This window comes from Oncorhynchus keta, unplaced genomic scaffold (assembly GCF_023373465.1).
Source record: "Oncorhynchus keta strain PuntledgeMale-10-30-2019 unplaced genomic scaffold, Oket_V2 Un_contig_12375_pilon_pilon, whole genome shotgun sequence".
In the NCBI taxonomy this organism is placed as follows: Eukaryota; Metazoa; Chordata; class Actinopteri; order Salmoniformes; family Salmonidae; genus Oncorhynchus; species Oncorhynchus keta.
This window is the reverse complement of record NW_026277851.1, coordinates 3406-31276: the sequence shown is the minus strand read 5'-3', so window position 1 is coordinate 31276 and position 27871 is coordinate 3406. Positions and strand designations below refer to the sequence as shown.

At 46.4% G+C, this 27871-nt stretch overlaps 1 protein-coding gene, 4 long non-coding RNA genes and 1 pseudogene across 47 annotated transcripts in view; 2 read left to right on the top strand and 4 right to left on the bottom strand.

Moving 5' to 3' along the window:
- Window positions 1-11005, bottom strand: part of abcg2b (ATP-binding cassette, sub-family G (WHITE), member 2b) — a 50441-nt gene extending 39436 nt beyond the window's left edge. For 7 of the 11 annotated variants that reach the window (XM_052500978.1, XM_052500976.1, XM_052500977.1 and 4 more), the window contains exon 1: window positions 1137-1595. In XM_052500978.1, the coding sequence (XP_052356938.1) occupies window positions 1137-1321 (185 nt within the window). In that variant the 5' untranslated portion in view covers window positions 1322-1595. Of the gene's footprint in view, window positions 1-1136; window positions 1596-10674 lie in introns of those variants that run through there. The other 4 variants (XM_052500970.1, XM_052500971.1, XM_052500969.1 and 1 more) reach the window with 4 other exon arrangements.
- Window positions 11006-11620: 615 nt separating this feature from the next.
- Window positions 11621-13415, top strand: LOC127917904 (uncharacterized). 2 transcript variants are annotated; one of them, XR_008097969.1, is made up of 4 exons: window positions 11621-11679; window positions 11732-11812; window positions 12287-12527; window positions 13007-13415. It is a non-coding gene; the product is annotated as an uncharacterized LOC127917904 (long non-coding RNA). The 2 variants fall into 2 exon arrangements; XR_008097968.1 differs by lacking the exon at window positions 12287-12527 and having other exon boundaries at window positions 11732-11924.
- On the bottom strand, window positions 11769-13159 carry LOC127917903 (uncharacterized). Of its 5 annotated transcripts, XR_008097965.1 has the most exons (4): window positions 13011-13159; window positions 12759-12885; window positions 12264-12598; window positions 11769-11843 (listed from the first exon to the last, which is right to left on the bottom strand). It is a non-coding gene; the product is annotated as an uncharacterized LOC127917903 (long non-coding RNA). The 5 variants fall into 5 exon arrangements; XR_008097966.1 differs by having other exon boundaries at window positions 12212-12598; window positions 12759-13018; XR_008097963.1 differs by having other exon boundaries at window positions 12759-13018.
- A 2186-nt stretch (window positions 13416-15601) lies between the features above and the next one.
- Window positions 15602-23004, top strand: LOC127917897 (HUWE1-associated protein modifying stress responses-like; annotated as a pseudogene).
- On the bottom strand, window positions 17773-18217 carry LOC127917899 (uncharacterized). The gene is made up of 3 exons (XR_008097950.1): window positions 18110-18217; window positions 17954-18077; window positions 17773-17827 (listed from the first exon to the last, which is right to left on the bottom strand). It is a non-coding gene; the product is annotated as an uncharacterized LOC127917899 (long non-coding RNA).
- On the bottom strand, window positions 20347-21876 carry LOC127917898 (uncharacterized). Of its 28 annotated transcripts, XR_008097948.1 has the most exons (6): window positions 21713-21876; window positions 21390-21596; window positions 21304-21346; window positions 21132-21174; window positions 20917-21088; window positions 20347-20778 (listed from the first exon to the last, which is right to left on the bottom strand). It is a non-coding gene; the product is annotated as an uncharacterized LOC127917898 (long non-coding RNA). The 28 variants fall into 28 exon arrangements; XR_008097940.1 differs by lacking the exon at window positions 21132-21174 and having other exon boundaries at window positions 20917-21045; window positions 21218-21346; XR_008097921.1 differs by lacking the exon at window positions 21132-21174 and having other exon boundaries at window positions 20347-20731; window positions 21003-21131; window positions 21261-21346.
- Window positions 23005-27871: the final 4867 nt, after the last annotated feature.

Here is a 27871-nt window from a genome sequence, read left to right as displayed (position 1 = left end):
ACATCATCACTACAACATCACTACAACATCAATACAACATCAATACAACATCAATACATCATCACTACAACATCACTACATCATCACTACAACATCACTACAACATCACTACAACATCACTACAACATCACTACATCATCACTACATCATCAATACATCATCACTACATCCAGTCACTACAACATCACTACAACATCAATACATCATCACTACAACATCACTACAACATCACTACATCATCACTACAACATCACTACAACATCAATACATCATCACTACAACATCACTACAACATCAATACATCATCACTACAACATCACTACAACATCACTACATCATCACTACATCATCACTACAACATCACTACATCATCACTACAACATCAATACATCATCACTACAACATCACTACAACATCACTACAACATCACTACATCATCACTACATCATCAATACATCATCACTACATCCAGTCACTACAACATCACTACATCATCACTACAACATCACTACATCATCAATACAACATCAATACAACATCACTACATCATCACTACATCATCACTACATTCAGTCACTACAACATCACTACATCATCACTACAACATCACTACATCATCACTACAACATCACTACATCATCACTACAACATCACTACATCATCACTACAACATCAATACAACATCAATACAACATCAGTACAACATCACTACATCATCAATACATCCAGTCACTACAACATCACTACAACATCACTACATCATCACTACAACATCAATACATCATCACTACATCATCACTACAACATCACTACAACATCACTACAACATCACTAAATCCACTCACTACAACATCACTACATCCAGTCACTACATCATCACTACAACATCAATACATCCAGTCACTACAACATCAATTCGATCAGTCATGACAAAGATACTGGCATCCTTCCTAACTCAGTTGCTGGGAAGGAAGGAAATCGCTCAGTGATTTCACCATGAGGCCAATGGCGACATTAAAACTGTTATAGCTAAACTTATAGCTAAACTGTGGACACAAACCACTGATCTAGGACCACACACCCCTACCTGATGCCCCCCACACCCCCACCTGATGTCTCCCCCCCCACACCCCTACCTGACGTCTTTGAGGATGTGTTTCTCAGGTCCTGTCTTGTGGCAGAGTCCATTGCTCTCCATGACAGAGTAGTGTAGTCTGGAGAAGGAGACGGTTGGACCAGGCATCTGGAACATCACCTCTGGATCATCTGCTGCTGGGGCTCCTGCTGGGCTGCCTGGCTCTCCATTCTGGGGCTTAGACATCCTCCTCACCGAGAGAGAGGAGAGGAAGAGAGAGAGAGAGACAGACTAGTAGAGAGAGAGACAGAGAGAGGAGAGAGACAGAGAGAGACAGAAAGAGAGAGAGACAGAGAGAGACAGAGACAGAGAGAGACAGAAAGAGAGAGAGACAGACAGACAGAGACAGACTAGTAGAGAGAGACAGACAGAGACAGAGACAGAGACAGAGAGAGAAGAAATGATGTTAGATAGATAAAGAGACAGACATAGAGAGAGGAGTTGTCTGCTGCAGTAGCTATCTAACCTATGTTCTAACTTCAAGGCAACATATCCCAGATTGCCCTGCCCAAGCCTCTTTACACCCCCTGTCAACCAATCACACAGGGGCATGGGTGTGGCCACACCCTACCAGAGGGCAGGATGTTGAACTTTGAACCTTGGCCTTGACAGCTGCAGGGGCATTGACAACAGGAGAGCACGTGCAACAAACACCCGTCTTCACCAATGATGTATATATAAACCCTAGCTGACGCTATGCATTTGCAACTGAGTGGCTTGAAGCCACCAGTCGGCCATATTGGAACTCCCCGGTAGGAGCAGTCCTCCATAGGAATGAATGGAATTACATTTTTCAAGGACATAATGACATACTCTAATACTTACAGGAAAATGCTTAAATACTATATATATATTTGTTATTTTAATGTTTAACATAATATAATTTAAAAGTAACCATAAAGGTATCTGCAGAATAAACGTGTCAGAAGCGAATGTAGACATTGATACATTAATTTCTATTAGCTTCCAGTGAAGGAGGAATACCAAGATGGAGGCACGGCGGCTTCAACACAGCGCCCCCTGTCAGTCATCTAGTGTATTTAGATGGTTGAGTGGTGGTTGAGTGGTGGCTTCAACACAGCGCCCCCTGTCAGTCATCTAGTGTATTTAGATGGTTGAGTGGTGGGTTCAACACAGCGCCCCCTGTCAGTCATCTAGTGTATTTAGATGGTTGAGTGGTGGGTTCAACACAGCGCCCCCTATCAGTCATCTAGTGTATTTAGATGGTTGAGTGGTGGCTTCAACACAGCGCCCCCTGCCAGTCATCTAGTGTATTTAGATGGCTGAGTGGTGGCTTCAACACAGCACCCCCTGTCAGTCATCTAGTGTATTTAGATGGTTGAGTGGTGGCTTCAACACAGCGCCCCCTGTCAGTCATCTAGTGTATTTAGATGGTTGAGTGGTGGCTGAGTGGTGGCTGAGTGGTGGCTTCAACACAGCACCCCCTGCCAGTCATCTAGTGTATTTAGATGGCTGAGTGGTGGCTTCAACACAGCGCCCCCTGTCAGTCATCTAGTGTATTTAGATGGTTGAGTGGTGGCTTCAACACAGCGCCCCTGTCAGTCATCTAGTGTATTTAGATGGTTGAGTGGTGGCTTCAACACAGCGCCCCCTGCCAGTCATCTAGTGTATTTAGATGGCTGAGTGGTGGCTTCAACACAGCACCCCCTGTCAGTCATCTAGTGTATTTAGATGGTTGAGTGGTGGCTGAGTGGTGGCTTCAACACAGCACCCCCTGCCAGTCATCTAGTGTATTTAGATGGCTGAGTGGTGGCTTCAACACAGCGCCCCCTGTCAGTCATCTAGTGTATTTAGATGGCTGAGTGGTGGCTTCAACACAGCGCCCCCTGTCAGTCATCTAGTGTATTTAGATGGTTGAGTGGTGGCTTCAACACAGCGCCCCCTGTCAGTCATCTAGTGTATTTAGATGGCTGAGTGGTGTCTTCAACACAGCGCCCCCTGCCAGTCATCTAGTGTATTTAGATGGCTGAGTGGTGGCTTCAACACAGCGCCCCTGCCAGTCATCTAGTGTATTTAGATGGTTGAGTGGTGTCTTCAACACAGCGCCCCTGCCAGTCATCTAGTGTATTTAGATGGTTGAGTGGTGGCTTCAACACAGCGCCCCTGTCAGTCATCTAGTGTATTTAGATGGCTGAGTGGTGTCTTCAACACAGCGCCCCTGTCAGTCATCTAGTGTATTTAGATGGCTGAGTGGTGGCTTCAACACAGCGCCCCTATCAGTCATCTAGTGTATTTAGATGGTTGAGTGGTGTCTTCAACACAGCGCCCCTGTCAGTCATCTAGTGTATTTAGATGGTTGAGTGGTGGCTGAGTGGTGGTTTCAACACAGCGCCCCTATCAGTCATCTAGTGTATTTAGATGGCTGAGTGGTGGCTTCAACACAGCGCCCCTGTCAGTCATCTAGTGTATTTAGATGGTTGAGTGGTGGCTTCAACACAGCGCCCCTATCAGTCATCTAGTGTATTTAGATGGCTGAGTGGTGGCTTCAACACAGCGCCCCTGTCAGTCATCTAGTGTATTTAGATGGTTGAGTGGTGGCTTCAACACAGCGCCCCTGTCAGTCATCTAGTGTATTTAGATGGTTGATTGGTGGCTTCAACACAGCGCCCCTGTCAGTCATCTAGTGTATTTAGATGGTTGAGTGGTGGCTTCAACACAGCACCCCTGTCAGTCATCTAGTGTATTTAGATGGTTGAGTGGTGGCTTCAACACAGCGCCCCTGTCAGTCATCTAGTGTATTTAGGTGGTTGAGTGGTGGCTGAGTGGTGGCTTCAACACAGCGCCCCTGTCAGTCATCTAGTGTATTTAGATGGTTGAGTGGTGGGTTCAACACAGCGCCCCTGCCAGTCATCTAGTGTATTTAGATGGCTGAGTGGTTGCTTCAACACAGCGCCCCTGTCAGTCATCTAGTGTATTTAGATGGTTGAGTGGTGTCTTCAACACAGCGCCCCTGCCAGTCATCTAGTGTATTTAGATGGTTGAGTGGGGTCTTCAACACAGCGCCCCTGCCAGTCATCTAGTGTATTTAGATGGCTGAGTGGTTGCTTCAACACAGCGCCCCTGTCAGTCATCTAGTGTATTTAGATGGTTGAGTGGTGTCTTCAACACAGCGCCCCCTGCCAGTCATCTAGTGTATTTACATGGTTGAGTGGTGTCTTCAACACAGCGCCCCTGCCAGTCATCTAGTGTATTTAGATGGCTGAGTGGTGTCTTCAACACAGCGCCCCTGCCAGTCATCTAGTGTATTTAGATGGCTGAGTGGTGTCTTCAACACAGCGCCCCTGTCAGTCATCTAGTGTATTTAGATGGTTGAGTGGTGTCTTCAACACAGCGCCCCCTGTCAGTCATCTAGTGTATTTAGATGGTTGAGTGGTGGTTGAGTGGTGGCTTCAACACAGCGCCCCTGTCAGTCATCTAGTGTATTTAGATGGTTGAGTGGTGGCTTCAACACAGCGCCCCTGTCAGTCATCTAGTGTATTTAGATGGCTGAGTGGTGGCTTCAACACAGCGCCCCTGTCAGTCATCTAGTGTATTTAGATGGCTGAGTGGTGTCTTCAACACAGCGCCCCCTGTCAGTCATCTAGTGTATTTAGATGGCTGAGTGGTGTCTTCAACACAGCGCCCCTGTCAGTCATCTAGTGTATTTAGATGGTTGAGTGGCGGCTTCAACACAGCGCCCCCTGTCAGTCATCTAGTGTATTTAGATGGTTGAGTGGTGGCTTCAACACAGCGCCCCTATCAGTCATCTAGTGTATTTAGATGGTTGAGTGGTGGCTTCAACACAGCGCCCCCTGCCAGTCATCTAGTGTATTGAGATGGCTGAGTGGTGGCTTCAACACAGCGCCCCTGCCAGTCATCTAGTGTATTGAGATGGCTGAGTGGTGGCTTCAACACAGCGCCCCTGCCAGTCATCTAGTGTATTTAGATGGTTGAGTGGTGGCTTCAACACAGCGCCCCTGCCAGTCATCTAGTGTATTGAGATGGTTGAGTGGTGGCTTCAACACAGCGCCCCTGCCAGTCATCTAGTGTATTTAGATGGTTGAGTGGTGGCTTCAACACAGCGCCCCCTGCCAGTCATCTAGTGTATTGAGATGGCTGAGTGGTGGCTTCAACACAGCGCCCCTGCCAGTCATCTAGTGTATTGAGATGGCTGAGTGGTGGCTTCAACACAGCGCCCCCTGCCAGTCATCTAGTGTATTTAGATGGTTGAGTGGTGGCTTCAACACAGCGCCCCCTGCCAGTCATCTAGTGTATTTAGATGGTTGAGTGGTGGCTGAGTGGTGGCTTCAACACAGCGCCCCCTGCCAGTCATCTAGTGAATTTAGATGGTTAAGTGGTGGCTTCAACACAGCGCCCCCTGCCAGTCATCTAGTGTATTTAGATGGTTGAGTGGTGGCTTCAACACAGCGCCCCCTGCCAGTCATCTAGTGTATTTAGATGGTTGAGTGGTGGCTTCAACACAGCGCCCCCTGTCAGTCATCTAGTGTATTTAGATGGTTGAGTGGTGGCTTCAACACAGCGCCCCCTGTCAGTCATCTAGTGTATTTAGATGGTTGAGTGGTGGCTTCAACACAGCACCCCTGCCAGTCATCTAGTGTATTTAGATGGTTGAGTGGTGGCTTCAACACAGCACCCCCTGTCAGTCATCTAGTGTATTTAGATGGTTGAGTGGTGGCTGAGTGGTGGCTTCAACACAGCGCCCCCTGTCAGTCATCTAGTGTATTTAGATGGTTGAGTGGTGTCTTCAACACAGCGCCCCCTGTCAGTCATCTAGTGTATTTAGATGGTTGAGTGGTGTCTTCAACACAGCGCCCCTGTCAGTCATCTAGTGTATTTAGATGGCTGAGTGGTGTCTTCAACACAGCACCCCTATCAGTCATCTAGTGTATTTAGATGGTTGAGTGATGGCTGAGTGGTGGCTTCAACACAGCGCCCCTGTCAGTCATCTAGTGTATTTAGATGGCTGAGTGGTGTCTTCAACACAGCGCCCCCTATCAGTCATCTAGTGTATTTAGATGGTTGAGTGGTGGCTTCAACACAGCGCCCCTATCAGTCATCTAGTGTATTTAGATGGCTGAGTGGTGTCTTCAACACAGCGCCCCCTGTCAGTCATCTAGTGTATTTAGATGGTTGAGTGGTGGCTTCAACACAGCGCCCCTGTCAGTCATCTAGTGTATTTAGATGGCTGAGTGGTGTCTTCAACACAGCGCCCCCTGTCAGTCATCTAGTGTATTTAGATGGTTGAGTGGTGTCTTCAACACAGCGCCCCTGTCAGTCATCTAGTGTATTTAGATGGTTGAGTGGTGTCTTCAACACAGCGCCCCTGTCAGTCATCTAGTGTATTTAGATGGCTGAGTGGTGGCTTCAACACAGCGCCCCTGTCAGTCATCTAGTGTATTTAGATGGTTGAGTGGTGGCTTCAACACAGCGCCCCTGTCAGTCATCTAGTGTATTTAGATGGTTGAGTGGTGGTTGAGTGGTGGCTTCAACACAGCGCCCCTGTCAGTCATCTAGTGTATTTAGATGGTTGAGTGGTGTCTTCAACACAGCGCCCCCTGTCAGTCATCTAGTGTATTTAGATGGTTGAGTGGTGGTTGAGTGGTGGCTTCAACACAGCGCCCCCTATCAGTCATCTAGTGTATTTAGATGGTTGAGTGGTGGCTTCAACACAGCGCCCCTGTCAGTCATCTAGTGTATTTAGATGGTTGAGTGGTGTCTTCAACACAGCACCCCTGTCAGTCATCTAGTGTATTTAGATGGTTGAGTGGTGTCTTCAACACAGCACCCCCTGTCAGTCATCTAGTGTATTTAGATGGCTGAGTGGTGGCTTCAACACAGCGCCCCTGTCAGTCATCTAGTGTATTTAGATGGCTGAGTGGTGTCTTCAACACAGCGCCCCTATCAGTCATCTAGTGTATTTAGATGGCTGAGTGGTGTCTTCAACACAGCGCCCCCTATCAGTCATCTAGTGTATTTAGATGGCTGAGTGGTGTCTTCAACACAGCGCCCCTGTCAGTCATCTAGTGTATTTAGATGGCTGAGTGGTGGCTTCAACACAGCGCCCCTGTCAGTCATCTAGTGTATTTAGATGGCTGAGTGGTGGCTTCAACACAGCGCCCCTGTCAGTCATCTAGTGTATTTAGATGGCTGAGTGGTGGCTGAGTGGTGTCTTCAACACAGCGCCCCTATCAGTCATCTAGTGTATTTAGATGGCTGAGTGGTGGCTTCAACACAGCGCCCCTTGCCAGTCATCTAGTGTATTTAGATGGCTGAGTGGTGGCTTCAACACAGCGCCCCTGTCAGTCATCTAGTGTATTTAGATGGTTGAGTGGTGTCTTCAACACAGCGCCCCCTGTCAGTCATCTAGTGTATTTAGATGGTTGAGTGGTGGCTTCAACACAGCGCCCCTGCCAGTCATCTAGTGTATTTAGATGGCTGAGTGGTGGCTTCAACACAGCGCCCCTGCCAGTCATCTAGTGTATTTAGATGGCTGAGTGGTGGCTTCAACACAGCACCCCTGCCAGTCATCTAGTGTATTTAGATGGTTGAGTGGTGGCTGAGTGGTGTCTTCAACACAGCGCCCCCTGTCAGTCATCTAGTGTATTTAGATGGTTGAGTGGTGGCTGAGTGGTGTCTTCAACACAGCGCCCTGTCAGTCATCTAGTGTATTTAGATGGTTGAGTGGTGGCTTCAACACAGCGCCCCTGTCAGTCATCTAGTGTATTTAGATGGTTGAGTGGTGTCTTCAACACAGCGCCCCTGTCAGTCATCTAGTGTATTTAGATGGTTGAGTGGTGTCTTCAACACAGCACCCCTGTCAGTCATCTAGTGTATTTAGATGGTTGAGTGGTGGCTTCAACACAGCGCCCCCTGTCAGTCATCTAGTGTATTTAGATGGTTGAGTGGTGTCTTCAACACAGCGCCCCCTGTCAGTCATCTAGTGTATTTAGATGGTTGAGTGGTGGCTTCAACACAGCGCCCCCTATCAGTCATCTAGTGTATTTAGATGGTTGAGTGGTGGCTTCAACACAGCGCCCCCTGTCAGTCATCTAGTGTATTTAGATGGTTGAGTGATGGCTGAGTGGTGGCTTCAACACAGCGCCCCCTATCAGTCATCTAGTGTATTTAGATGGTTGAGTGGTGTCTTCAACACAGCGCCCCCTGTCAGTCATCTAGTGTATTTAGATGGTTGAGTGGTGGCTTCAACACAGCGCCCCCTATCAGTCATCTAGTGTATTTAGATGGTTGAGTGGTGTCTTCAACACAGCGCCCCCTGTCAGTCATCTAGTGTATTTAGATGGTTGAGTGGTGGCTTCAACACAGCGCCCCCTGTCAGTCATCTAGTGTATTTAGATGGCTGGGTGGTGGCTTCAACACAGCGCCCCCTGTCAGTCATCTAGTGTATTTAGATGGTTGAGTGGTGGCTGAGTGGTGTCTTCAACACAGCGCCCCCTGCCAGTCATCTAGTGTATTTAGATGGTTGAGTGGTCTTCAACACAGCACCCCCTGTCAGTCATCTAGTGTATTTAGATGGCTGAGTGGTGGCTGAGTGGTGGCTTCACAGCGCCCCCTGTCAGTCATCTAGTGTATTTAGATGGCTGAGTGGTGGCTGAGTGGTGGCTTCAACACAGCGCCCCCTGTCAGTCATCTAGTGTATTTAGATGGTTGAGTGGTGGCTTCAACACAGCGCCCCCTGTCAGTCATCTAGGGTATTTAGATGGTTGAGTGGTGGCTGAGTAGTGGCTTCAACACAGCGCCCCCTGTCAGTCATCTAGTGAATTTAGATGGTTAAGTGGTGGCTTCAACACAGCGCCCCCTGCCAGTCATCTAGTGTATTTAGGTGGCTGAGTGGTGGCTTCAACACAGCGCCCCCTGCCAGTCATCTAGTGTATTTAGATGGTTGAGTGGTGGCTTCAACACAGCGCCCCCTATCAGTCATCTAGTGTATTTAGATGGTTGAGTGGTGGCTGAGTGGTGGCTTCAACACAGCGCCCCCTATCAGTCATCTAGTGTATTTAGATGGTTGAGTGGTGGCTGAGTGGTGGCTTCAACACAGCGCCCCCTGTCAGTCATCTAGTGTATTTCGATGGTTGCGTGGTGGCTTCAACACAGCACCCCCTATCAGTCATCTAGTGTATTTAGATGGTTGAGTGGTGGCTGAGTGGTGGCTTCAACACAGCGCCCCCTGCCAGTCATCTAGTGTATTTAGATGGCTGAGTGGTGGCTGAGTGGTGGCTTCAACACAGCACCCCCTGCCAGTCATCTAGTGAATTTAGATGGTTAAGTGGTGGCTTCAACACAGCGCCCCCTGCCAGTCATCTAGTGTATTTAGATGGTTGAGTGGTGGCTTCAACACAGCGCCCCCTGTCAGTCATCTAGTGTATTTAGATGGTTGAGTGGTGGCTTCAACACAGCGCCCTCTGTCAGTCATCTAGGGTTTATCTACATCAATGGTCTTCACCTGTGTACATCTTCATAATCCGACTATAGAGAACAACAGTGTGGGTCATAATACCCGTAAAAGCTAGCGGGTAAAACCAGGAAATGGTTCCAATTGTTTTCTACACTAATCTTCACCTGAGATGTTTTTAAATACTTCATACCAGGTCTGTGTTTCATGTAGTCTTACCCTGGCATGACGTTTTGATAACCATGGAAATGTCTCTCGGACAAATGACCTTATATCAATATATTCACCTGTAATTACCTCCCGAAAATGAAACGCTAACTAGCCGCGAATACATTTTTGTACCCTACAAAAATAAATTGAACTGTATTTTAAGACGGTTAAATGCTCTACTAACAAAAAAAGCTGTTAGAATTGTAAGTATATGCATGTCCCTTAAGGTCCTTGTGTAATTGTAATGTGATATTGTACCCCCTAGCCCCGCCCCCAGCCCCGCCCCTAGCTCGATTGTCCATTGTTTGTAATCTACGTATGCTTGTGTTCCCTCATGTGCTTTATGTATTGTTTTGTTGTTAATAAAAAATAAATAAAAAAATAAATATATATATATATTTTGTTTTAAACTAGCCGCTAATGTGGCTATCATTCAGAACTACACATCCAGTCACAAGCTTTTCCCCTCAAGACACATTTCTCCATGCAAACTCTCATCAACAAGTGTCAAGTAACCGAGCAAGTACATATTATAGCCCCCTTTTTTTTTTCTCGCGTAAGTAATTGATATTGTGTATTTCTCATGTGTATTTTTGTTTATTATTTTACAAATGACCTAGCTAACTACCTTTAGTATATTCACATTACTATAATTTTTGTAAATGTACTTTCTGGCTTTTGTATTGAAATAGCTAACGTTAGGTCTCTACGTCGATCAGAAGTATGTTGCTGTGCAATATACCGGATTGTGTAACCACTTACTTCAATAAGTACACATGTGCATTTTAGAAATAAAATAATAAAAGTAATTTGTGTAACTTTTTAATGTGGTGACATGCTAGCTACCATTAGCCCACCAGGGAAGGGATATTTATCAAGCCGGTTAATGCTGACTCACCGTTCGTAATTGTAGTGAAGCAGGTCTCGAACCCTCGACCTTTCTAGCCCTTATTAATTAAACCCCAGGGGTCGTTACACTCATCCCTCCTTTTCAAAGAGCGCGTCCTCGCGCTAGCTTGCGAACCCTACGTCTTTACAGGAACGCGCGCGCGCACACACTCTCACCGGCCAAGCACGCGCACTGTCGTGGCTTGCAAGGTTCCGATCCCACTCATGACACCAGTGTAATGAAACAGGCAGGGAAGCAGGACTCGAACCCTCGACCTTTCTTGGCCGAAAGTCCAGCGCGCGCTATAAGCGGCACAGTCGATATCCGCTCTTATTATAACCCCCCCGGGTCGTTACAGTAGAGCAGATAGAGGGACGTTGTTCCAGCTGTAGAGCTGCAGTGACACCACTGTTCTGTTTGGAGTCAGACAAGCCAGCTTTACGTTAGTCCGGGAACCATGGCAATGACAGTTGGTTAGCTAGCGTGTCGCCGCTGTTCTGTTTGGAGTCAGACACGCCCGCTTTACGTTAGTCCGGGAACCATGGCAATAACAGTTGGTTAGCTTGCGTGTCGCCGCTGTTCTGTTTGGAGTCAGACAAGCCAGCTTTACGTTAGTTCGGGAACCATGGCAATGACAGTTGGTTAGCTGGCGTCTCGCCGTTTAGAAAAGGTCTGACTGCACGAACGGTAAGCTAATGTTAACTAACTAGCTTAGCTAAATATTGCCTGGTGGGTTAGCTAGTTAGGTACCATGGTTGGCTAGCTAGTTAGTTAGGTACCATGGTTGGCTAGCTAGTTAGTTAGGTACCATGGTTGGCTAGCTAGTTAGGTACCATGGTTGGCTAGCTAGTTATAGGTACCATGGTTGGCCAGCTAGTTATAGGTACCATGGTTGGCTAGCTAGTTAGGTACCATGGTTGGCTAGCTAGTTATAGGTACCATGGTTGGCTAGCTAGTTATAGGTACCTTGGTTGGCGAGTTAGTTAGGTACCTTGGTTGGCTAGCTAGTTATAGGTACCATGGTTGGCGAGCTAGTTATAGGTACCATGGTTGGCTAGCTAGTTAGGTACCATGGTTGGCTAGCTAGTTATAGGTACCATGGTTGGCTAGCTAGTTATAGGTACCATGGTTGGCTAGCTAGTTATAGGTACCATGGTTGGCTAGCTAGTTATAGGTACCTTGGTTGGCTAGCTAGTTAGGTACCATGGTTGGCTAGCTAGTTATAGGTACCTTGGTTGGCTAGTTAGTTAGGTACCTTGGTTGGCTAGCTAGTTATATGTACCTTGGTTGGCTAGTTAGTTAGGTACCTTGGTTGGCTAGCTAGTTATAGGTACCATGGTTGGCTAGCTAGTTATAGGTACCATGGTTGGCTGGCTAGTAAGTTAGGTACCTTGGTTGGCGAGTTAGTTAGGTACCTTGGTTGGCTAGCTAGTTATAGGTACCTTGGTTGGTGAGTTAGTTAGGTACCATGGTTGGCTAGCTAGTTATAGGTACCTTGGTTGGCGAGTTAGTTAGGTACCTTGGTTGGCTAGCTAGTTATAGGTACCATGGTTGGCTAGCTAGTTATAGGTACCTTGGTTGGCTAGCTAGTTAGGTACCATGGTTGGCTAGCTAGTTATAGGTACCTTGGTTGGCTAGCTAGTTAGGTACCATGGTTGGCTAGCTAGTTATAGGTACCTTGGTTGGCGAGTTAGTTAGGTACCATGGTTGGCTGGCTAGTAAGTTAGGTACCTTGGTTGGCTAGTTGGCTACATTAGCTAAGGTTGGCTAGTTAGTTATGTACCTTGGTTGGCTAGTTAGTTATGTACCTTGGTTGGCTAGTAAGTTAGGTACCTTGGTTGGCTAGTTAGTTAGGTACCTTGGTTGGCTAGTTAGTTAGGTACCATGGTTGGCTAGTAAGTTAGGTACCATGGTTGGCTAGTAAGTTAGGTACCTTGGTTGGCTAGCTAGTTATAGATACCATGGTTGGCTAGCTAGTTATAGGTACCATGGTTGGCTAGCTAGTTATAGGTACCATGGTTGGCTGGCTAGTTAGTTATGTACATTGGTTGGCTAGTTAGTTATGTACATTGGTTGGCTAGTTAGTTATGTACCTTGGTTGGCTAGTAAGTTAGGTACCTTGGTTGGCTAGTTAGTTAGGTACCTTGGTTGGCTAGTTGGCTACATTAGCTAAGGTTGGCTAGTTAGTTAGGTACCATGGTTGGCTAGTAAGTTAGGTACCTTGGTTGGCTAGTAAGTTAGGTACCTTGGTTGGCTAGTAAGTTAGGTACCTTGGTTGGCTAGTAAGTTAGGTACCTTGGTTGGCTAGTTAGTTAGGTACCATGGTTGGCTAGTAAGTTAGGTACCTTGGTTGGCTAGTTAGTTAGGTACCTTGGTTGGTTGGCTAGTTAGGTTACTTTAACGACCCAGGATCCCAGACCGTCTGTTGAGGCACCCAGACCATCTGGTGAGGGGCACCCAGGACCCCAGACCGTCCGGTGAGGGGCACCCAGGATCCCAGACCCTGTTACCACAAAGCCCTGACTCTTGCACATCCATCCCTGTAGCCATTTTGAATTAATTGATGCCCCTCCCTCTTTGTCATCAGTCCCCCACTTTATAGACAGTTTTTTTTTTCCAGGAAACTTTTAATTAATAACTTGGGATTTTACCACTTGACATATCAATCATAATAGTGGGAAGGAGCCTACAGATCCAGACTGTGTGAGGGCATGTACCACTCAGAATAAATAAATACTGTGCCTTTTGAAGATTTTGTCTCTTGTCATAAACTATACTGAACAGACAATATGTAAAGTGTTGGTCCAGTGTTTTATGAGCTGAAAAATGTGTATATTCCAGAAATGATCCATATTTCTCTCAATTGTTTTGTGCACAAATTTGTTTCCATCACCTGTTGGTGAGTATTTCTCATTTGTCAAGATAATCCATCCATCTGACAGGTGTGGTATATCAATAAACTGATTAAACAGCGTGATCATTACACAGGTGCACCTTACGCTGGGGACAATGACAGCATGATCGTTACACAGGTGCACCTTCCGCTGGGGACAATAACAGCATGATCATTACACAGGTGCACCTTCCGCTGGGGACAATAACAGCATGATCGTTACACAGGTGCACCTTCCGCTGGGGACAATAACAGCATGATCATTACACAGGTGTAATCTTCTGCACATGGCCAGTCTGATAGTGGTCTTCTCCACATGGCCAGACTGATAGTGGTCTTCTCCACATGGCCAGACTGATAGTGGTCTTCTCCCCTTTTCAAGGCTCTTATGCACATCCTTGATAAAATCCATGAGGTCTGAAGTAGACGCCAAAGTCAACATACTGTACAAACAGCTATCTAGGCTAAGGAATACAACGTTATGTTTTCCTCTACTGCTCTGCTAACTAGCTAAAGTCTACAACACTTAGACTATGGGATGGATGCATTCATTGACCCTTTCATACAGGTAGCCTAGTGGTTAGAGTGTAGGGACGGCAGGTAGCCTTGTGGTTAGAGTGTAGGGACGGCAGGGTAGCCTAGTGGTTAGAGTGTAGGGACGGCAGGTAGCCTTGTGGTTAGAGTGTAGGGACGGCAGGTAGCCTAGTGGTTAGAGTGTAGGGACGGCAGGTAGCCTTGTGGTTAGAGTGTAGGGACGGCAGGGTAGCCTAGTGGTTAGAGTGTAGGGACGGCAGGTAGCCTTGTGGTTAGAGTGTAGGGACGGCAGGGTAGCCTAGTGGTTAGAGTGTAGGGACGGCAGGTAGCCTTGTGGTTAGAGTGTAGGGACGGCAGGGTAGCCTAGTGGTTAGAGTGTAGGGACGGTAGGGTAGCCTAGTGGTTAGAGTGTAGAGGCGGCAGGGAAGCCTAGTGGTTAGAGTGTAGGGACGGCAGGGTAGCCTAGTGGTTAGAGTGTAGGGACGGCAGGGTAGCCTAGTGGTTAGAGTGTAGGGACAGCAGGGTAGCCTAGTGGTTAGAGTGTAGGGACGGCAGGGTAGCCTAGTGGTTAGAGTGTAAGGACGTCAGGGTAGCCTAGTGGTTAGAGTGTAAGGACGTCAGGGTAGCCTAGTGGTTAGAGTGTAGGGACGGCAGGGTAGCCTAGTGGTTAGAGTGTAAGGACGTCAGGGTAGCCTAGTGGTTAGAGTGTAAGGACGTCAGGGTAGCCTAGTGGTTAGAGTGTTGGGCCAGTAACCGAAAGGTTGCTAGATTGAATCCCTGAGCTGACAAGGTAAACATCTGTCCTTCTGCCCCTGAACAGGGCAGTTCATAGGCTATCATTGTAAATAAGAATTTGTTCTTAACTGACTTTCCTAGTTAAATTTAAAAAGTCTATAAAAATATAGCCATTTTAACTAGATTTTCAAATTGCCTTAATCTAAATGTAAGCTGTTATCCGGCCTAACTTTATGGATCTAACATTATTGTTTGATCTAGCATGGACGACAAGCTGTCACAAGCAAACAAAAAAAGGAAAATCACTTTGTCCAGGTTGGCTGGTCTACTGAAGGGGGTCATTTATTTTACACTTTTTAAATTATTGGGCTACTTTCTGACTAGGCCAGAATTTGAGGCTAAATAATATAGTTTGTAAACTTCCATCCGCTCGGATAGTTATCCGAGATCTTTGGTACGTCCATACACTAAACCCTAACAACCCTGAGCATAACCTTAACCGTGTTAAAACGTCAACTTGCATGAGGGTAAGGCCATCCACAAGGAACCTGATAACACGGCTCCCTCTGGACAGACACCGTTTGACAGTCAAAGGAGGAGGAGGGGGGGGCGGGATCAACATTGTTGTTCTATGACGTATCTCTTCCCTTTTTTTTTTTTTTACATCCAATGAAGACTTGAGAATAATTCGCAGAACCACGCCCTATAAGCCACCACTGTAGGCCAATCGTTTTTAAGCATGGTGAGGAAAAAAGGCGGGGTTTCAGTTGACAAGCACGTTGACGTGAGATTCTCTCAGTCGACGACTCCTTCAGTTTGTTTTAGTACCGGGGCGACCAGCGTTTAGACACCCGATGTTTTCACAATGCGGATCTAACTTCAACAACAGCTGGGGGCTTTTTAAAAATTATTATATATATTTTTTTAGCGTTTCCACGGCTAGTTACCAATCCATCCGATTAGTATTCACATCTATAAGGAAGTTTACAAAAAACGGGAGGGGAGGGAGGGAGGGTGTGTGTGTGTGGGGTGGGGGTACCCACATATAATAAACCGTAACGTAATAGACGCTTAATTGCGATTTATTATGGAGGAGAAGAAGGAGAAGGAGGGCGAAGCGGAGATCCAGGAGCACGGTCCCGAACATTGGTTCTCCAAATGGGAGCGGCAGTGTTTGGCCGAAGCGGAGCGACAGGAGCCGAGCGACGACGAGGCGGAGCAAAGTCAGCAGAAACTATGGCACCTTTTCCAAAATTCAGCCACTGCGGTCGCACAGCTATACAAAGGTCCGGAATAATACTTCATTAACAACTAGTAATTATTAGCTAATTAAGATGGCTTTTTTTAATGCTAATTGTCAGCTATCAAATAGTCGAGTGGCAAGGCAAACAAAGGACATTAAAGGCGATCTAGTTTGCTGTTTTTTGTTTTGTTTGGCAACCATTTTAGACCCTACTTGTAGTCTTATTAGTTTTATATATTAGCTACATTGTTAACTAACATTGTCTAAGATTAATGTACAGATTGTCATCTTATAACCCCCCCTGCTGAGTTCTCTAGTTGTCAGATCCAGGAACAGTAGCTCGGGAACTAACTAAAGATATCATATATATATATATATATATTATATTTTGACCTCTTTACATCGTTCAAGTGATTTGATTTGCATATGTCTTTGTTTAATAATGTCGAGTTTTGACCATTTTTGTTTTGTCTCGAGTTAACTTTGCAGTCTGACCGTAACGCAGAACAAAATGGCGAAGCGCAGGGAGGAGTTGTGTTGAAAATAACTATTTAAAAAAAATATATATTATTATTATTATTAACCACCACCAAGCTGTTTTTGTTTTTGTCTGACACTCGGTCCTCTTGGCACATTCACAACACTTTGACCATTCACCTTGTCTGGTCAATCAATTTAATAAAACGACGAGGTGAATTATTATAACGCTGATCAATGCGTTACTAGGACAAAATGGCGATTGGGTTATGACTATAATGTTATCTATCCGACTTAGTGTATAGTTGTTATTCTACTAGTTTATCACAATATTGAGGGTGTATTCTACATCCACGTCTCCAGTGAAACAACCACTATGCCGTGATAACTAGATTAGTTGGGCCCAAGCCAGTGTTCAGCTAACTAGATAACTGTCGCCTGGTTTCTTTGCCATAGGTTTGGTCTTAAGGCATATAAACACAGTGACTGATGCAGCTCAGTCAGACAAAATGGCGTTGCTTCGCCAAGTTGAAGGGTCAAAGTAGAGAAAGTTGTCTATTCAAAGTTATACGGGCCTGGAAGAAAAAAGAAAAAAAAGTCGCAGTCTTTGCCAGACGATGTCGTATGTTTAGACACAAGCATGGAATTAATGGCATGTAATTGGTTTTATGAATGTTAAGTTGCTCCGGTTGTTAACATTTTCCTTTTTGTGTGTGTGTGTGTGTTTTCAGACAGAGTTTGTCAACAGCAGGGTCTGTCTCTCTGGGTTCCCTTCCAGAACGCAGCTACTGCCGTCACCAACCTGTACAAAGGTAACTAAATGCTGACTTTAACTTGCTTTAATTGTGTGTTTTTTGTCTTGTGGCTGTGTGACACACTGTTGAGTGTCTGTGTTTTTACCAGGCTAGGTTTCCCTGGGGGGGACACTCGGATGAACAACAACACAGTCTACCACCCTAACCCTTCCCCTCCTCTCTTCCCTAGCCACACACCCGTACTCCGTGCTGTAGCTAGACCACCAGGGTCCTGTTCACTAAGGAGGAAATGGAAGAGAACATTCTGATGTGGGGAACCTGTCCAATAGAAAATGCTTTTTATTTATTTTTTTACAAGATGCTTTCTATGTTGTGCATAGTTAAATACAACCCTGTATGTGTGGGGGGGGGGCAATGTTGTTTCTATTGAGCTCAGGTTCAATGCTATTACTGCAGTAAGTCAATATGGAAATGTCTTGGAGACTAGTTCTACCTGTTATTAATGCTACCTGCTATTAATGCTACCTGTTATTAATTATACATGTTATTAATGCTACCAGCTATGAATTCTACCTGCTATTAGTGCAATGTCTTGGAGACTAATGCTACCAGCTATTAATGCTACCAGCTATTATGCTACCTTAATGCTACCTGCTATTAATGCTACCTGCTATTAGTGCAGTAAGTCATTATGTAAACGTCTTGGAGACTAATTCTACCTGCTAGCATTCCGTTAATGCTACCTGCTATTAATGCTACCTGCTATTAATGCTACCTGCTATTAATTCTACCTGCTATTAATTCTACCTGCTATTAATGCTACCTGCTATTAATGCTACCTGCTATTAATGCTACCTGCTATTAATGCTACCTGCTATTACCACAGTGAGTCTTGGAGACTAATTCTACCTGTAATGTTAATGTGGTGATTTATCTACTTCTTGTGAAACCTGTCCCCCCTAATCCAACCTCTCACCCTCTCTCTCCTGCTCTCTCCTGCCCCCTCACAGAGTCACTAGAGTCCCAATTCCAGCGGAGCTATGAGTCGGGGTCCAGCGGGCGTACCAGCTATTAACAAAGACATGCTGGCCTGGGTGAAGAAGAGGAGGAGAAACATCAGGAGGGAGGACCTCATCAGCTTTTTGTGTGGCAAGGCCCCGCCCCCTACGCAACCCCTATTAATGCCGCGATTACGCACAGACACCCAAACACGGCCACGCCCTCTCTGTGATGTCGCCCGGCAGGCCGCCGTCCACGGAGAGCGGGTCCTGTCGAGGCTGACCTGCAGCCCTTCAGAGAGGCCATCGCACTGCACGGTGAGAGACACACACACACACACACACACACTGCACGGTGAGACAGACACACACACACTGCACGGTGAGACAGACGCCGCGCACGCACACACTGCACGGTGAGACAGACGCGCACACACACACACACACTGCACGGTGAGACAGACGCGCGCACACACACACTGCACGGTGAGACAGACGCGTGCACACACACACACACTGCACGGCGAGACAGACGCGCGCACACACACACTGCACGGTGAGACAGACGCACACACACACTGCACGGTGAGACAGACGCACACACACACACACACTGCACGGTGAGACAGACGCACGCACACACACACTGCACGGTGAGACAGACACACACACACACTGCACAGTTTAGGCGGCTGAACCTCTGCATTAGTCAGGAACAGGCCCTTACGAGGCCTCTCAACTCCTCCCACCACAGTCCATATCGTCCATGGAACCAGGGCTGTGTTGATGACATCATTCAAACACACCGCACACACACAACTACCTAGACAAGACAAACAAACTGGCTGAGACAGACCCAGCTAGCTATCTAGCCAAACCACTGACTGACTGGCCATTAGCCCAGACAGCTACCTACACAAACCTGACTGAGACTGGCCATTAGTCCAGCTAGCGGTGAGACAGACTACCTAGCCAAACCCTGACTGACTGGCCATTAGACTAGCTAGCTAGCTACCAAACCCTGACGGTGAGACAGGCACACACAGTCCACTGCTAGCGGTGAGACAGCTACCTAGCCAAACCCTGACTGACTAGCCATCAGTCCAGCTGCGCTGAGACTAGCCAAACCCACACTGACTGGCCATGAGACCGGCTAGCTATCTAGCCAAACCCGGTGACTGACTGGCCACACCACTAACTGAGCTACCTAGCCAAACACTGACTGACTGGCCATTACACCAGCTGCACGCTGCAGACTACCTAGCCAAACCCTGACTGACTAGCCATCAGTCCAGCACTGCACCTGAGCAGAAACACTGACTGACTGGCCATGCCCGGCTAGCAGATCTAGCCAAACACTGACTGACTGGCCACACAGTCAGCTACAGCTGAGACAGCTAGCACACCACACAAACCCTGACTGACTGGCCATTAGTCAGACGCTAGCTAGCCAAACCCTGACTGACTGGCCATTAGTCAGAGCTAGCCAGCTAGCTACCTAGCCAAACCCTGACTGACTGAGCCATCAGTCCAGCTAGCTACCTGAGCACAACACACTGACTGACTGGCCATTAGCCCGGTGAGACAGACTAGCCAAACCACTGACTGACTGGCCATGAGACAGAGCTAGCACCTAGCCAAACCTGCACGGTGAGACATTAGCCCACTAGCTACCTAGCCAAGACACTGACTGACTGGCCATCACACCACTGCACGGTGAGACTACCTAGCACAAACACTGACTGACTGAGACAGATGCCCAGCACTACCTACCAAACACTGACTGAGACAGACGCCATTAGTCCAGCTAGCACTGCACCTGAGACAAACCCTGACTGACTACCACACTCCAGCTAGCTACCTAGCCAAACACTGTCTGACTGGCCATTTAGTCGGCTGAACCAGCTGCACCTAGCCAAACCCCTGACGACTGGCCATTAGCCCAGCTACCACCTAGCCAAACCCTGACTGACTGGCCATTAGTCCCAGCTTGCTACCTAGCCAAACACTGACTGACTGGCCATTAGCCCAGCTAGCTACCTACCTAGCCAAACCCTGACTGACTGGCCATTAGTCCAGCTTGCTACCTAGCCAAACCCTGACTGACTGGCCATTAGTCCAGCTTGCTACCTAGCCAAACCCTGACTGACTGGCCATTAGTCCAGCTTGCTACCTAGCCAAACCCTGACTGACTGGCCATTAGTCCAGCTAGCTACCTAGCCAAACCCTGACTGACTGGCCATTAGTCCAGCTAGCTACCTAGCCAAACCCTGACTGACTGGCCATTAGCCCAGCTAGCTACCTAGCCAAACCCTGACTGACTGGCCATTAGTCCAGCTAGCTACCTAGCCAAACCCTGACTGACTGGCCATTAGTCCAGCTAGCTACCTAGCCAAACCCTGACTGACTGGCCATTAGCCCAGCTAGCTACCTAGCCAAACCCTGACTGACTGGCCATTAGTCCAGCTAGCTAGCTACCTAGCCAAACACTGACTGACTGGCCATTAGTCCAGCTAGCTACTACCTAGCCAAACCCTGACTGACTGGCCATTAGTCCAGCTAGCTACCTAGCCAAACACTGACTGACTGGCCATTAGTCCTAGTCCAGCTAGCTACCTAGCCAAACACTGACTGACTGGCCATTAGCCCAGCTAGCTACCTAGCCAAACACTGACTGACTGGCCATTAGTCCAGCTAGCTACCTAGCCAAACCCTGACTGACTGGCCATTAGCCCAGCTAGCTACCTAGCCAAACCCTGACTGACTGGCCATTAGCCCAGCTAGCTACCTAGCCAAACCCTGACTGACTGGCCATTAGTCCAGCTTGCTACCTAGCCAAACACTGACTGACTGGCCATTAGCCCAGCTAGCTACCTAGCCAAACCCTGACTGACTGGCCATTAGTCCAGCTTGCTACCTAGCCAAACCCTGACTGACTGGCCATTAGTCCAGCTTGCTACCTAGCCAAACCCTGACTGACTGGCCATTAGTCCAGCTTGCTACCTAGCCAAACCCTGACTGACTGGCCATTAGCCCAGCTAGCTACCTAGCCAAACCCTGACTGACTGGCCATTAGTCCAGCTAGCTACCTAGCCAAACCCTGACTGACTGGCCATTAGTCCAGAAACTCCATAGGTCAAATTCACCAGATATTGTAGCTCAAACACTCAAGACGTCATTTAAAAAAAAAAATGCTTAAAACAATGTCCATGGCAACCACGGAACTGATTAATTACATTCAATTTGGATTCTCTCTTGTTGTAATTCCCCTCCAGGCCTGAGTGTCTCTGTCACACCTGTATACTAATCTGTTGTAATTCCCTCCAGGCCTGAGTGTGTCTGTCATACCTGTAACTAATAATTTATTAATATTGTTGTAATTCCCCTCCAGGCCTGAGTGTCTCTGTCACACCTGTATACTAATAATATTCTTATTAATATTGTTGTAATTCCCCTCCAGGCCTGAGTGTCTCTGTCACACCTGTATACTAATATTATTATTATTAATATTGTTGTAATTCCCCTCCAGGCCTGAGTGGCTCTGTCACACCTGTATACTAATTAATATTGTTGTAATTCCCCTCCAGGCCTGAGTGGGGCGATGGCCAGTATATCTGTTCGTTCCGGTGCCCCTGGCTCTCCGACGCACCTAACACGCGACAGCCCCGTCACTCCGCAGCCGGGTCGTAACCGTAGGAACGGTCTCCACGACGTCGACCTGAACACCTTCATCGCCGAGGAGATGGCGCTCCATTTGGAGAACGCCGCGGCAACCGCTGCAGCCAATAGGAAGAGGGCGTCTGCCCAGTGCAGTGACGTCATCACAGACTCGCCCACCCATAAACGCAACCGGATGCTCTGAGTGTCCCCGGATATCACACACGCACATCGACAACGCACACACGCTCAAGGCACTTTTCACACACACACACACACACGCTCAAGGCACTTTTCACACACACACACACAAATTACACACACTAGATATTTCTACTTTGCTATATCGCGGCCCGAGCTGATTGGATGATGACTCGTCCACCAGGCCGGCCAATCAAACCCTCCCAACCTGGCACCTCCCCCTCTGTTGTTTATAAAAAAAAGAGAGAGAAATGTAAATGATTAAAATGCCACTTATCCCCTCCTCCCTCTCCCTCCCCCTCCTCCCTCTCCGTCATCCCTCCTCCCTCTCCGTCATCCCTCTCCTTCCTGTGTTCCCTCCTTTCCTCGTGGTTGGCATGACAACGACTTGGAATGATAGCACAAACAGACTGCTAAGCTCACCAGCAGCCTGTCTCGACCTCTGGGATGAAACAGTGTTGGCCATGTGTTCTGAGTGGTGGGACATACCTGCACCCTGTTACTAGAGGTGTGTTGGGGTCCTGAGGCCAAGAAGCCTTCCTGTATAGTAGCCCCTCCCCCCTCCTGTTACTAGAGGTGTGTTGGGGTCCTGAGGCCAAGAAGCCTTCCTGTATAGTAGCCCCTCCCCCTCCTGTTACTAGAGGTGTGTTGGGGTCCTGAGGCCTAGAAGCCTTCCTGTATAGTAGCCCCTCCCCCCTCCTGTTACTAGAGGTGTGTTGGGGTCCTGAGGCCTAGAAGCCTTCCTGTATAGTAGCCCCTCCCCCCTCCTGTTACTAGAGGTGTGTTGGGGTCCTGAGGCCTAGAAGCCTTCCTGTATAGTAGCCCCTCCCCCTCCTGTTACTAGAGGTGTGTTGTTTCCTGAGGCCTAGAAGCCTTCCTGTGTCTGCCTGTTACTAGAGTGTGTGTTGGGGTTCTGAGGCCTGGGTACATATTGTAAAAAAATAAAAACACAATTGTAAAAAAGATAAAAAGTAGCCCCTTTCCTGTTACTAGAGGTGTGTTGGGGTCCTGAGGCCTAGAAGCCTTCCTGTAAGTAGCCCCTCCCCTGTTCCTGTTACTAGAGGTGTGTTGGGGTCCTGAGGCCTGGGGAAGCCTTCCTGTATATTAGCCCCTCCCCCTCCTGTTACTAGAGGTGTGTTGGGGTCCTGAGGCCTAGAAGCCTTCCTGTATAGTAGCCCCTCCCCTCCTGTTACTAGAGGTGTGTTGGGGTCCTGAGGCCTGGGGAAGCCTTCCTGTATAGTAGCCCTCCCCCAGGCTAGTCCTGTTACTAGAGGTGTGTTGGGGACCTGAGGCCAGGCTAGTAAGCCTTCCTGTATAGTAGCCTCTCCCCCTCCTGTTACTAGATGGTGTGTTGGGGATCCTGTTTAGGCCTGGACCAGCCTTCCTGTATTGTAGTCTACTAGCCCCTCCCCTCCTGTTACTTAGAGGTCTACTAGCCTGTTGGATAGTGGGACCTGAGGCTAGTAAATTCCTGTATAACTAGCCCCTCCCCCTCCTGTTTTACTAGAGGTGTGTTGGGGTCCTGAGGCCTAAAGAACCTTCCTGTATAGTAGCCCCTTTAACCCCTGACTCTGAGGACCAGTCTGTTACTAGAGGTGTGTTGATCAGTCTGTTTTAACTATGACTCTGGGATCCTGAGGACCTGAGGATCAGTCTGTTTTTAACTAGGACCTGAGGATCAGTCTGTTTGACTATGAGGATAGCCCCTCCCCCTATGACCTGTTACTAGAGGTGTTTTAACTTAATGGACTCTGAGTCCTGAGGCCTAGAAGCCTTTTGTATAGTAGCCCCTCACCTCTCAAGCGACTGTTTTTAACTATGCTCTTGTCTCCTCTCTCTGATGCGTGTGTGTTGGACAGAACTGCCACTAATTGTGTGTGTGTGTGTGTGGATTCTGTTTTTACAATCCTGACTGGATTCATGTGTATTTGTGTTTTGTTTTATAAAGACTCCAGGATCAGTCTAGCTCTTCCTTCTGCTGAGGATCTCTAACCTTTAACCCCAAGTCCTCTTATCTACAGTGTATATACATTATGACAACTAGGTTCTGCTGTTGTATGATGCAGACATACATGGGGACATATTGTAAAAAAATAAAAAACACAATTGTAAAAAAAGAAAAGAAATGCAAAACCATTTGAATTGTTTAAAATGTAAAATAATGATTATGGCATTAAACAAACCAAGCTTTTAACTATGAACCGTTTCTGAATGTTTTCTCTTTACTGTTGAGACCAAGCTGGTTGACCAGGCTAGTATTAATTATGGTCTACTAGCCTGGGGATAGTACTGTTGATACCAGGCTAGTTGACCAGGCTAGTATTAATTATGGTCTACTAGCCTGGGGATAGTACTGTTGATACCAGGCTAGTTGACCAGGCTAGTATTAATTATGGTCTACTAGCCTGGGGATAGTGCTGTTTAGACCAGGCTAGTATTAATTATGGTCTACTAGCCTGGGGATAGTACTGTTGATACCAGGCTAGTTGACCAGGCTAGTATTAATTATGGTCTACTAGCCTGGGGATAGTACTGTTTAGACCAGGCTAGTTGACCAGGCTAGTATTAATTGTGGTCTACTAGCCTGGGGATAGTCTGTTTTTAACTATGAGACCAGGCTAGTTGACCAGGCTAGTATTAATTGTAGTCTACTAGCCTGGGAATAGTGCTGTTTAGACCAGGCTAGTATTAATTATGGTCTACTAGCCTGGGAATAGTGTTTTTTAGACCAGGCTCAGTCTTAATTATGGTCTACTAGCCTGGGGATAGTCTGTTTAGACCAGGCTAGTTGACCAGGCTCTGAGTATTAATCTGTTTCTACTAGCCTGGGGATAGTGCTGTTTAGACCAGGCTAGTATTAATTGTGGTCTACTAGCCTGGGGACAGTACTGTTGAGACCAGGCTAGTATGTAATTGTGGTCTACTAGCCTGGGGATAGTGCTGTTTAGACCAGACTAGTATTTTTAACTATGACTCTGAGGATCAGTCTGCCTGGGGATAGTGCTGTTTTTAGACCAGGCTAGTATGTTTTTAACTACTGCCTGGGGATATAGTCTGTTTAACTATGACCAGGCTAGTATTAACTATGAACTGACTGAGGTCTACTAGCCTGGGGATAGTCTGTTTAGACCAGGCTAGTATTAACTATGACTCTGGGATCTACTAGCCTGGGGATAGTCTGTTTTTAGACCAGGCTAGTAGACCAGGCTAGTATTAATTATGGTCTACTAGCCTGGGGATAGTCTGTTTTTAGACCAGGCTAGGATATTAAACTATGACTGGTCTACTAGCCTGGGGATAGTACTGTTTTTAGACCAGGATAGTTGACCAGGCTAGGATATTAATTATGGTTAACTAGCCTGGGGATAGTGCTGTTTTTAACTATGACTCTGAGACCAGGCTAGTATTGAATGGACTCTGAGGATCTCTGTTTTTAACTAGCCTGGGGATCAGTCTGTTTTTAGACCAGGCTAGTATTAATATGACTCTGAGGATCCCGTCTGTTTTTAACTATGACTCTGAGGAAGTCTGTTTTTAACTATTCCAGGATCAGTCTGTTTTTAACTATGAATGGACTCTGAGGATCAGTCTGTTTTTAACTATGACTCTGAGGATCAGTCTGTTTTTAACTATGAATGGACTCTGAGGATCAGTCTGTTTTTAACTATGACTCTGAGGATCAGTCTGTTTTTAACTATGACTCTGAGGATCAGTCTGTTTTTAACTATGACTCTGAGGATCAGTCTGTTTTAACTATGACTCTGAGGATCAGTCTGTTTTTAACTATGACTCTGAGGATCAGTCTGTTTTAACTATGACTCTGGGGATCAGTCTGTTTTTAACTATGACTGGACTCTGAGGATCAGTCTGTTTTTAACTATGACTCTGAGGATCAGTCTGTTTTTAACTATGATGAATGGACTCTGAGGATCAGTCTGTTTTTAACTATGACTCTGAGGATCTGTTTTTAACTATGAATGGACTCTGAGGATCAGTCTGTTTTTAACTCTGTTTTTTTAACTATGACTCTGAGGATCAGTCTGTTTTTAACTATGACTCTGAGGATCAGTCTGTTTTAACTATGACTCTGAGGATCAGTCTGTTTTTAACTATGACTCTGAGGATCAGTCTGTTTTTAACTATGAATGGACTCTGAGGATCAGTCTGTTTTTAACTATGACTCTGAGGATCAGTCTGTTTTTAACTATGAATGGACTCTGAGGATCAGTCTGTTTTTAACTATGACTGGACTGAGGATCAGTCTGTTTTTAACTATGACTCTGAGGATCAGTCTGTTTTTAACTATGACTCTGAGGATCAGTCTGTTTTTAACTATGACTCTGAGGATCAGTCTGTTTTTAACTATGACTGGACTCTGAGGATCAGTCTGTTTTTAACTAATGGACTCTGAGGATCAGTCTGTTTTTAACTATGAATGGACTCTGAGGATCAGTCTGTTTTTAACTATGACTCTGAGGATCAGTCTGTTTTTAACTATGAACTGACTCTGAGGATCAGTCTGTTTTTAACTATGAATGGACTCTGAGGATCAGTCTGTTTTTAACTATGACTGGACTGAGGATCAGTCTGTTTTTAACTATGACTCTGAGGATCAGTCTGTTTTTAACTATGAATGGACTCTGAGGATCAGTCTGTTTTTAACTATGACTCTGAGGATCAGTCTGTTTTTAACTATGAATGGACTCTGAGGATCAGTCTGTTTTTAACTATGAATGGACTCTGAGGATCAGTCTGTTTTTAACTATGACTCTGAGGATCAGTCTGTTTTTAACTATGAATGGACTCTGAGGATCAGTCTGTTTTTAACTATGACTCTGAGGATCAGTCTGTTTTTAACTATGAACGGACTCTGAGGATCAGTCTGTTTTTAACTATGACTCTGAGGATCAGTCTGTTTTTAACTATGACTCTGAGGATCAGTCTGTTTTTAACTATCAGTCTGTTTTTAACTATGAATGGACTCTGAGGATCAGTCTGTTTTTAACTATGAATGGACTCTGAGGATCAGTCTGTTTTTAACTATGAACTGGACTCTGAGGATCAGTCTGTTTTTAACTATGAACTCTGAGGATCAGTCTGTTTTTAACTATGACTCTGAGGATCAGTCTGTTTTTAACTATGACTCTGAGGATCAGTCTGTTTTTAACTATGACTCTGAGGATCAGTCTGTTTTTAACTATGACTCTGAGGATCAGTCTGTTTTTAACTATGACTCTGAGGATCAGTCTGTTTTTAACTATGACTCTGAGGATCAGTCTGTTTTTAACTATGAACGGACTCTGAGGATCAGTCTGTTTTTAACTATGACTCTGAGGATCAGTCTGTTTTTAACTGTGACTCTGAGGATCAGTCTGTTTTTAACTATGAACGGACTCTGAGGATCAGTCTGTTTTTAACTATGAATGGACTCTGAGGATCAGTCTGTTTTTAACTATGACTCTGAGGATCAGTCTGTTTTTAACTATGACTCTGAGGATCAGTCTGTTTTTAACTATGACTCTGAGGATCAGTCTGTTTTTAACTATGACTCTGAGGATCAGTCTGTTTTTAACTATGAATGGACTCTGAGGATCAGTCTGTTTTTAACTATGACTCTGAGGATCAGTCTGTTTTTAACTATGAATGGACTCTGAGGATCAGTCTGTTTTTAACTATGACTCTGAGGATCAGTCTGTTTTTAACTATGAATCTG